The sequence below is a fragment of the Saccoglossus kowalevskii genome, chromosome 15 (genome assembly GCF_978046115.1).
Source record: "Saccoglossus kowalevskii chromosome 15, keSacKowa6.1, whole genome shotgun sequence".
Taxonomy (NCBI): Eukaryota; Metazoa; Hemichordata; class Enteropneusta; family Harrimaniidae; genus Saccoglossus; species Saccoglossus kowalevskii.
This window is the reverse complement of record NC_140655.1, coordinates 11,466,683-11,478,050: the sequence shown is the minus strand read 5'-3', so window position 1 is coordinate 11,478,050 and position 11,368 is coordinate 11,466,683. Positions and strand designations below refer to the sequence as shown.

At 37.5% G+C, this 11,368-nt stretch overlaps 1 protein-coding gene across 1 annotated transcript; it reads left to right on the top strand.

Moving 5' to 3' along the window:
- The first annotated feature begins 1,527 nt into the window (after positions 1–1,527).
- LOC102809254 (uncharacterized) lies at positions 1,528–10,504 on the top strand. The gene is made up of 8 exons (XM_085508422.1): positions 1,528–1,577; positions 1,925–2,101; positions 4,077–4,261; positions 6,452–6,608; positions 8,624–8,726; positions 8,881–9,046; positions 9,238–9,385; positions 10,335–10,504. The coding sequence occupies exons 1-8, from the start codon at positions 1,529–1,531 to the stop codon at positions 10,502–10,504; spliced, it is 1,155 nt and encodes a 384-aa protein (XP_085364548.1). The 5' UTR covers position 1,528.
- Positions 10,505–11,368: the final 864 nt, after the last annotated feature.

Sequence of the window (11,368 nt, the reverse complement as noted above, 5' to 3'; positions counted from 1 at the left end):
TTTCTCGGAAATGGGATACGTGCTATGTAACAGTGGCAACATTCATCGTTCTGTATAAATAACAGCGATACAACGCCGTAATTCGAGATTTTTACAATTTACGTAGCTTGTATTCATTTTCACGGTGGCTTTGTCGGCACCCCTTTATGCCCCTTTACATATATCACCCCAAAGCTCGTAGAACACGTAGTTTGGTTGAGTTCACGGTGTATTAGTAACATTCTCTAGTTTTACGTTCAGAAGCTTATCCATGTATGCCGCCATGTTTTCTTCCCCTAAGCTCTGAAACCGCCCTCTGTGGTAGGTACACAAGGAACTCGCCTGACTCCGAAACTTTTTCAAGATTGTTCTTGATTGGCTACCCAATCTGAACATCTAACATTCTTGTTTGTTGACAGATTATTCCTGAACGTATCGAGTCTGCCTTGTATATATATTTCGGCTCAAATTCTCAGGAAAGCTGCAATTGTTGCGTTGTTAGTTTGATAGAGGAGATAAAATATTGCTCTCTAAATATTATTGTTCGTAACCGTATTTAAATAGACGGGTACTATTTATTTGGAGTGTGATCATTTTAACTTAATTTCAGTATTTGAACTTAAAACTGAAAGAATTGGTTTGATTTACACTTGACCCAATTTCATACGCTAAAATTGCCATGGAGGCTATAGGTTGCCGAAAGAAGGGAATAATATTGTAATATTGCGCCATGATTCGAGCATTTCCACCTGATTGTTTTAGTTGTGAACACAGATTTCAGCGTATAGCGCCACCCTTTTTCCAGAGATCAACTATGATGCAGGTTATAACTTAATGAACCATAAACCATGGTAGGCCAGGTTCTGCTCCACTCTTGACCTTTCACACTGTCCTGTACCTCAGATACTTCTTATTGTGTCCTTGAATTACTTCAAAAATCTGGGTTTTAAAAAATGTAAAAAAATGCATTTAGCAATTTTTGAAAAACATTAAAGTTTCTCAATATACGTCACTGTAACACAAAAAGAATGTTATTTCATGGTGCCATGGGCAATACAGCCAATAACGCTGTCATGTGATTTATGACAAACTTTCTCAAAAATTATGAGTAGGCTTCTACCTTAATCTAATCATAGCACATCAGACCAAGTATGCTGCATAAAATGGGCGTGACAGAAACTGGTCGTTAAAAATCAACACGTCGTACGTACCAACAACCTTTTCATATCGAGCATTCAGGTTAGACAGTCCCAGTCGTGGCAATTTTATTTAAAGAGCTAAGATTAAAAAAAATGGTGTATACAGTTTCCAGGTTTATACAGTTTCAAATCGGGTCCTGTGTCGTTAAGTTTTGTGAATTTAAAGCCGGGACAGCCGTTTTAACTGTTGCTATCATATTATTACATACAACTTGTTTTAGAGCAAATAACAGACCCGTAGTCTTTATTAAAAAAAAAACAGCTAGTATCGGCATCCTTTGTGTTTGGACTTGACTTTCGTATTCAGGCGTATATTTTTGTTTTCTTTGTTAGAGATATAATTGGTAGCGATGTTAAAACTATGTCTGGTCGTCGTGGGATGTTTTCTGGTCACTGCCGGTAATTTACGATAATTTTCACAAGTTTCGCCGCCCGACCACTTTCATTTATTGAGTAACGACGACTCGTCATCCTGGCTGGCTGAAGATTAGATACGACCTGCACAATTTAGTCTTTTCGAACTTTTCGACATTCTGGTCTATCGGATACTAAATCAAATCAAATGTCACGTGTCTGGTACACAAGATTATGAATTATTGATGATTACGAAAGTCTTTTCTATTGCTTTAAATTTAAGTACAATAGTCAGAAATGTTTTTGTTTTGTTTTGTTTGACCTTCAATTTGTGTTTCATTCTTTCATGAGATCTATTTGTAATTTATAATGTATTTTAACTCATTGACAAGTGGCAAGTATGTCGTATGATTATTGTGAGGTACTGCGGGATTCACTACTTTTTTACGAAGCCCAGCGTTCTGGAGTAATGACAGATGAAACGAAAAGTAAACTGCACTGGAAGAAAGACTCTGCACTTAATGACCAAGGAGAAAATGGAGAGGATCTTACTGGAGGATATTATGACGGTATAGCATTTTTTTTAATTCAACAATATCTGTTAAGCTAGCAACATGAGAAAAAAATAACAGAAATTTGATCTGTGATTCAGATATTCTCTAAAAAGCATGCTACTATAACAACTTATATATTTTCTAAGAGCTTGGATATAGGCGAATGTGGAGTGCATATCCCGTACCAATGTTTGTTAGGGGAATGGAAACTAGTTTGGCGTAAATGACTATAAAGTTTCACTCCAAGATAATTTAAGGTAGAGATGCAGGTTCGTGGGCACTTGGGAGTGAACTTTTTTTTTCTTTGTTTTTTATTATCCAAACAGTCTTGGCTATAGACTGTTAAAATTTTGTAGAATTGTGAATAGTGGAACATACTCAAAAGACGATTTTAATATATAGATAACAGGTACAAACATTCTCTCTTTTGAATGCTTAGCAAGATTTAGCAAGGCTGTACATGAATAATAAAAAAGAAACATGGTGAAAAAAAGAAATGTCGGGATCTCCATATTATGCACTATATTTAACTTTTAACAAAACCATGATACATTTAAATTTGGAAACGTTACAGCCATTTTAATTACGAGCATTAGGAAACTTCTTACTGAGTGAATTGTAGTGCAAATTAGCAATTATTTCAGCTTCTTTTTAGCGCACATCCCAGAACTTTAAAAAAAATGCTCCTAGACGCTTTGACCTTTTGATTTGAAATTTTCACAAATGATTGACAATGTGTTTATCTTAAAAACGCCATCGGGGCATTGTTTTTGGTTGAACAGTGTTACAACAATCAGACAACTAGCCTGGGTGTTAATTTATTATAAACTTGAAGTAGTGAAATTTGGGCTGCTGCCCTGCAAAATTGACAACTGGTAGACAATTTTCAAGACGGCACTTTCTTTATAGTAAACAGATGTACCCATAAACCAATTTTGACAGGAAACATAAGCATGGTTTAGAAGCTATTTTTTAAAATCATTTTTGACCAAAAAAGCACATTTTTGTGCATATTTCAAACTACAGTGTCCATAAAAAAAATATTAACAAAATTTTAAAATTCATACAATAAGCTTTCCAAAAATATATAGTTTTGTGGACAAGGGAGGTCATCTTCTTTTCCTAATTAACTTATTGGTAAACTGCATCTCTGCTATTTTTAGAACAATTACACACAATGTTAAAGAAAAATTGCATTTGTTGACACTTTTTAAACCCCAGATTTTTAAAATAATTCGGAACAACAAAAAGTACTCCATCATTAACAATATATAATTTTTGCAGCCTATGTCACCAGGCTAGATTTTGAGCTATTGCATAATATCTATGCCATAGGAACCTATGGTAAAAGCGTTATAAGAGTGCCAAAATGGCGATTTTCCACTAAAATACAACCATCAGTTTCGCGAAAATAAGACTGGTGACCTCCAACTTTTTTTAAGTCGATATCCTTACATTGCCTTGGAGTACAGTTTATTGCAAAATGAATAAATTCTGGGTATTTTAATTTATGTGTATGCTTCTACCTTAATGGGCCGCTGTAATATACCTTAGACGCGAATGGCCGTCTAAATCTCGTTGAGAGCGAGAAAGACACGAGATTTGTTGTGCCGCTCAAATAGTATTCCATTGTGCAGGCGAGAGCGGAAAATGGAACACTAATTAAGAGGTAGAAACAAGTGCCTCTCTCACTATCAACGAGATATCGGCGGCCATGATCGAAACACAATGCCGTCAGAATATATCAGAAGACATACCCCGTATGAGACATTAAACGAAACTGATGTGCATTTACAAGCAGTGCTGATAAAATACACCAATTTAATATCAAAATACAAGTTTGTTACGGAGCTGATATGTTAGAAATTTAAAACAGACATAAAACAGTCGATCGCCAGTCGCCAAACACAAACTATGTGATTCGTATACTCTTATCACGGTCCTTTGGACGAAGTATGAACGTCTTATTTGCCATTAACTTTATTTTCAGCCGGCGACCATATCAAAGCGGGGTTACCTACGGCGTTTTCGATGACAGTCGTCGCGTGGGGTCTTCTTGAGTATCCGGATGCCTATGATGCATGTAACCAATCCAAAAACGTCAAAGATATGTTGAGATGGGGGGCAGACTATTTGATAAAAACCTACCCAGAAACTGATGTCTTCTATTACCAGGTAGGTTCCGTAGTCAAGTACGTAACTGTTTTTCATCAGTTTTAATGCTTGCTTTGAACGATCGCATTGTCGTAAAACACGGTGATTATGTTCTGAATGGTCTAGTGTTTTTAATAATGCAAGATGTGGTTAAATAGACGTTAAAAGTAGGCCCAAACGTGAATAACACACTTAAGTTTTGAAGATGCAATACGGACGAAAACATGTATTTTTTTAATATTGTTGTCCGGTACGCCGTACTGTAGACCAAATTGGACAATGATTTATCATCAAACTAAACATGTTTGCAGGACACATGGCAGTATTTATTTGAGGAAATAACCGAAATCAATAATACGCATGTACATTGATTGATAATGTTCGTACCAAAACATGCGCATGCGTATTAGAGAATTTCATCGAACGAATACTCAGGTGTGAGCTACAAGAACAGTTCATATCATAGTCAAATGTATACAATAATATGTATTATTATACATCTGTCACTGTAACACTATAAGTTACAGCGTGCCGTAATTTTGCGGTATTTTACGGGGTATTTTCATACTACCATATTTGGAAATGCGAATTCCAAATATGGAATGATTACGCGCGTAAGCGTCCTCTAATAATAAAAACAAACATGGCTGCCACCAGGATTTGACCGGACTCCATACAAAGAAGTTCGCTGATTCTGTTCTAAACTTTTGGGATTTCGGCATTTCCATGATGTATCCTTGAAGGGAAAAGATGTATAATAATAAGGTTATTACGAAGATACCTCAAAGTATGCACTCAGACAGTACGCTGTCGCATCGACCTCCGCTGCGCGTCGGTCGATACTGCCGCTGTACTGTCTTCGTGCATACTTTGAGGTATCTTCGTAATAACCTTATAGTACAAAAAACAATACTAAAAATGCGAATTGGAAATCTGCAAAATTAACATTTCGCGCCACAGATGTAGAAAATGCAATACTTGGGTATTTTGGCTTAAGAAGAGAAGCATGAGAATTTTTTTTTTTAGAATTACACAAACTAGGGCAAACAAAAAAAGATCTGGCTTGTGAACCCGAACTTTTTATTGAACATTTTTTGTTGTTGAAATCATGTCGATTGAGGCGATTTTACATATACAACGTTACCGCTAAAGCCCCTTTCACAATTGGCGCCTCACTCGTGCGATAATTTTTTTTTTCGAAAATATTTTTTTCGTCCTGTTGTAGAAGTGTTGTCTTTGAGTCGCAAGCAATATATACAATCGTAAGGCCATCAATATGACAAGTCTGTCTTGAACGTTTTGGATTTGCCTTCTCAGACTTAGCAAATGCAAGAGCCTCCCAGGAGCTATTGGTCGAGCAGCAGCCATGTTTACAGTATGGATGGTCCAGACATTTGGGATGAAAGCTCAGGAGTTCTCGAGCTTATATTGGGGGTGAACAAAAATCAAACAACGTTGCAAAGGGGGCAAGACAGGTCTTCCAATAGTCTTAGGGTGGTACAACGGACTCGTACGACAGGACGCATCATCGTACGACATGAAAATACTCGCGCAACACTCGTTCGGGGTCTTACGAGTCCGTGCAAAGTCGCACAACACTCATACTGCCTGTCGTGCAATCATTTTTCATCGCGTCAGTCGCTCAAAATATTGGAGCAGCACGGTTTTTTTCCCCGACCGAGATGCGACCATTTTGTCGCATCTGGATCGTACAATAAGTGGTACAACGGCTACAACGAGTCGTACAACGGGAAAAATTTCGAGTCGCAAGCCGTTGTAGTCTGTTTGGCACCAATTGTGAAAGGGGCTTTACACGAAACTACACGAATACACCTCACAGCGGGTGAGAATTGGCGCCACCACTTGGTATATATCCATAATCGATGTATACTAGTTCTGGGGCCCGTTTCATTTAACCATGGTTGCAAGTACCGCGTTTCAGATCTTGTATCACATTTGAACATGATTTTTGGTGTTTTAAGGTTGCCTCTGAGATGGTTATTCCTTAAATAAATCCTTCCGGGCCACGCCGAAGTTTACATGGTAAAAACGTACATACAAATGATGTGCTCTTTTTCTCAGATAAGGACGAACTGTTATTTAAATGAAATTATCTTTAAAAAAACTAACCATAGGCTCTTCTGATAGATGCTTGTGTGTATTATGGATTCACGTGTGATACTTGTTTTGCATATTCTTCGCATTCTACAGGTTGGCGACGTTGGACTTGATCATAAGTCGTGGGTCAGGGCGCAGGATATGACCATGGAACGACCAGCTTTGAAAGCAGATAGTGCGCACCCCGGATGTGACGTAGCTGCAGAGACTGCCGCTGCCCTGGCCGCTATATCAATCGTCTTCGACGTCGGTGAGAGCTCGATATTTAAAAATATAGTAGCCCTCTAGTGACGAAGTAGGTTACTTCTGTTACGAACTATCGCGTTTCATGTCCCACTGATCTATGCAATATAGAGGGGAGGCAAGGGGGTAGCTGGTACGGTTTTACGGGAAATAAAAAGGGCGTTTTACAATTTACAAGGAAAAAAAAGACGTTTTTACAGTTTACAGTGTTAAAAAAAGGAACATTGAATGGTCCGAAGAGCTCTCCGGCTCAAATTATCCACCATTGCTGCGCCGTGTGTAGGGATGCAAGCGCATATTACCCTCGTAATGCTCTTCATTCGGTTAGAGGGCCTTTTACGTCTTGACATTCAATTTTGTAGTGAATTTTGTCATCTAGTCATTTTACAGTTTCTATAATGTAATTTCCCTGGATTATTCTTTACGATTTTTTTATTTGGATGTAAATCCTTGTACGTACCGAGAAAAATGACACATTTTTACAGTGTACGAAAAAAATATTTGATCGATTACGTTGTACGTCTAGCTTGTGATTACAGAATTACGGAATTTATTTTTTCAATTTACGTAGTACGAACAAAAAAATATTGCAATTACGTTGAACGAAAATAACCCTTGCCCCCCCCCCCCAATATACCTTCGACGTAAATGGCCGCTGTCATCCGCAATTTGCATATGTTCCGTAATTTGTATGATAAGTATGGTGATTAGGGGGGGGGGGGGGGTGAGCGAGATTGCCAATCCTTTGAAATGATTTTAAAATAAATGCGCGCCGGGAATTGAGTCTCAAGCGACGATAACAACACACGCTAAACGCAAAGGCTCATGGGTAGACGCTTGTTTGTAAACAGTGACACGCTATGGCCATTTGGCGCATGTGCAGGTGAAGACTCCTCCGCTTTAAAGTGTGATCATAGCATTTAATGTTATAAATTCCATGGTAACATAAATCATGGGAACCGTGACGGCGGACGCGAAGTTGGGAGACAATGTGACATTGGTTGATGAGCAAACAAGTCTCGTGACACCCTCGCCATCTGTTTAACAAGATTTTGGCGGCCATACCGTATAGCGAGTCTATTAACTTAGTCACAATAATAATACTTTATTACCCTGTTTGCGTGATTTCATGTTCGTGGTCACGTGGTGAGGGAGTGAGTAAAACATTGATTATGATACGTATACCTTCACCGACCAAAATCTTTTTGGAATTTTCACTTAGTAGCGTTGGTTAGTTTGTCTGTTAGCATGATAACTTTAAACAAATGTTATTAATGGTTTCTCGTAAATTTTCCAAGAGGGCAAAATAATGCTAGTACCATAGTAACGGTTACCATAGAAACGGCAATTTCGGAAATTTTTGTCACATAATTCGAAAATATTACTACCAGAGGTCTTTAATGCAAAGATTCCATTGCCATGAAAACACCAATTTAGGGAATGATTTTTCATTCATTACCCCAAAAATTAGTCACTGATTCTCAATATTTTAAGGAGGGGTTTTATCTTCGGAACAAACACCAATCGATTATATTTTGCAGGGTATCTAGAACTGATTGCCAATCATACAGGCAATCTCGAGAATGATCAAATATTTATAACACAACAAGTTATATATGGATTCTCATCTTGACATTTTCAGAAGGTGTACCAATCGGTAAACCTTGATTAAGATTTGGATCTCGTTACCATGGAAACATTTTTTTCTATAACTACACGTTGAAAAATTACTTAAAAAGTCGAAGAGAAAAATATGCAGTTAGCAATTATATTTTAGAAGAAATCTGGATCCATTTGCCTTATTTGCCTTTTTCATCATTGTCATTCAGGGCTTGCTTCGAGTTCTTTGAGTGAACAAACTTATTCAATACTCAATTTAGTTTTTATTTTCAAAAAAATAGAAGCTGATTATGCGAGTATGGTGCATGTATAGTGAGGATATGTAATTTTCATATATGGCGAAGGTTTGCGCTCTTGGAGTGCTTTCTAGTTTTTATTATTACTATCACTATCAATGTACAGATGATGCAGAATATGCTCACAAGTGTCGTGAAAAGGCAGAGGAGTTATACATCTACGCTACGGGGCATCTTGGATCAGCAAATTCAGATTCCGGGATCTATAAGTACGTAACTGTTTTTCATCATTCTTACATTTTTGGACAAGGTCCAAGGAACAAGACAAATAAATACTAGTAATGTTGGCGACTCGTTATTCATATATAACGCGTGATTCTCGGAATGAATAGAAAATGGTCTAATACATCATCTCCTTTCCAGAAACCCAGTGTACATGGATGAGATGGTCTGGGCAATGGTATGGCTATATAGGGCAACTAAGAAGGATTTATATAAAGAGACCGCCATCGTGAGTTACAGAAAACACCATATTGGTTGGCAAACGTATAAGATATTCGGTTGGAAGAGCAAGAACGCCGGGGTCGGGGTATGTGTCCTATACGTCACGCCCTCTTGCGACAAAGTGATCCCATGACGTCACAATGACGTAGTTGGGAAGAAAATCTCTTAAGAAGTTTTACAAAGTTAGATTAATTTAAAAGTTCCTTCGATAAATTGAGTTGTCGCAGCTAAAAAAACATGCCTTTATTATTGAATAACGTACCGTTATTTATATAGGTGTTGCTGTCCGGTATGGTCAATGACCGGTTATCCGCACGTGTCAAAAAACACGTTAAAAAATTCATGAACAAGTGGGTGAACAGTATGCGAAGAACACCGAAAGGACTAGCATATGCCATGGACTGGGGACCACTCAGAGCGTCCGGTAATGTATATTCCCGTGCATTCAGGTGTGTCACACCTTAAATGGTTCAATAATATTTCTTTCCAAGTTGCTTGTATTGTTCTTTATTAATTTTGGATCCAATGGACATACTCTGCAATTGAGTACAAACAGCATTCTGCGTGAAAAAACGGCCAAACGGAAAACCGGCGGATGCATCCAGTGTTACTTCAATATTGATTGCCTTTTAGAACTTTGTAAATTACCGTAGATGTTATAAATACAGGCAATATCTAATGTACGACCATTGTTTTTTTTTCTAAAAACTTGAATTGACTGTTTAATAAAACTTTTAGACATCACATGAAGTCGCATTATGATACTATATGTATATGAATACAATGGTGTACAATCGTTTGCTACATATATATGAAACACGATAAAAAACACGACACAATCTAATATCATCAAGTTTATAGTGGAAAAGAAGCTACCTGTCAAGAATTTCGAGTGTCTCAGTTATTGCGTTACTGGGCATGTTTGGCACAAAACAGAAGCGACTAAATTATCACAGTATTTTTGATGACTAGAAAGGCTTGCACTCTTACTACCAAAAACATGTTACAAACGTGGAAACCACGTGCTTAATACTGTAAAGGGATTAATTATTCACTGGGTTTCAATTTTGCTTATTTCGCTGACTGGAAAATGTGCTAAATTAAAACCAAGTGAATATGTAAGATTTTACCATAGAACACATTATCTAAATGATAAAACCATGAATTTAAAACCCACTGAATATGCCTGAAATGGCAAATCAGTGAAATTTAAACCCAGTGAAAATTAGTCATTTTACAGTATACTGATATCGTAGAAATGACACGAAGACAATATCGGAACTCGATAACTGACAACAAATATTAACAATCAGAAACAGCGGGTTAAAAGATGACGAAACTGATTTATTCATTTATTCTTTGTTTCTTTTCAGCCGGCACGGCTTTCATTGGTCTATTGATTGCTGATAGGATATCACGTACTATGACCTACCGGCAATTTGCAACGCAACAGATCCACTATATGCTGGGGGATACCGGGAGAAGTTACGTCGTTGGATATGGCAATAATCCACCTACGAGGCCGCACCACAGAGACAGGTAACGAGTATGCGTCGCAGACTTGAACAGTACGTCATAAGGTCCGCCATTTTGTTCGTAGTTCGCAGATGGTCGTGCTACAATAATCAAATAGATTCCAACTTTCTAATTCACCAATTAAACTAAGACTTAACATGTATGTGTTTTTTTATTTGAACTACATGCTGTAAAATTCTTTAATATTGGTAGTTTTTGGAGCAAATCGGTGGTATGGAAAATGTGAACAAATAGAAATAGTTTGTATGAGTATCCAATCAGAAGGCTGCTTTCAAAGCGCCTTGATAGGTTTTTACCTCAACAATTGTATAATCTGTATAACCTATTCACTTCCCAGTTGACTGAATTCTGAACATTTTTTTGGTTATAAAAATACTTAAATTTAACATATTAATATTAAGTTTTCAAAAATGTAATCATGAAAAATTATGGCATTTTATCATAGAATGATAATATTCACTATGGACACATGCCACAAAATGCGCATGCGCACTATACACGATGTTTATTCTGATCAACACGAATCGCTCTAATGGTAATTTATGAATTAACAGTAGAATAATATGCATAATATTGTCCATAGTTCTTGTCCAGCGGAAGGATCGTGTAACTGGAGCAACTACGGAAGCCCAAACCCGAATCCAATAACATTGACCGGAGCTTTAGTTGGTGGTCCAGACATACGTGATTACTTTGACGATGAAAGAGCAGATATTCACAAAAACGAAGTTGCATTGGACTATAACGCTGCCTTTCAGAGTGCCGTCGCAGGTAACTACTTAAAGCAGGGGCAGGCGGCCATAGTGTTCTTTATTTACAAACAAGCGTCTACCCATTGGCCTTTGCGTTATTTAGCATGCGTTGTTATCGT

Bases quoted from the DNA above. Each gene is read 5' to 3' on its own strand.
- LOC102809254 (XM_085508422.1), top strand. From the start codon at position 1,529: ATGTTAAAACTATGTCTGGTCGTCGTGGGATGTTTTCTGGTCACTGCC. The intron at 2,102-4,076 runs GTATAGCATTTT...CTTTATTTTCAG, and splicing joins TACTGGAGGATATTATGACG to CCGGCGACCATATCAAAGCG. The intron at 6,609-8,623 runs GTGAGAGCTCGA...ATCAATGTACAG, and splicing joins ATCAATCGTCTTCGACGTCG to ATGATGCAGAATATGCTCAC.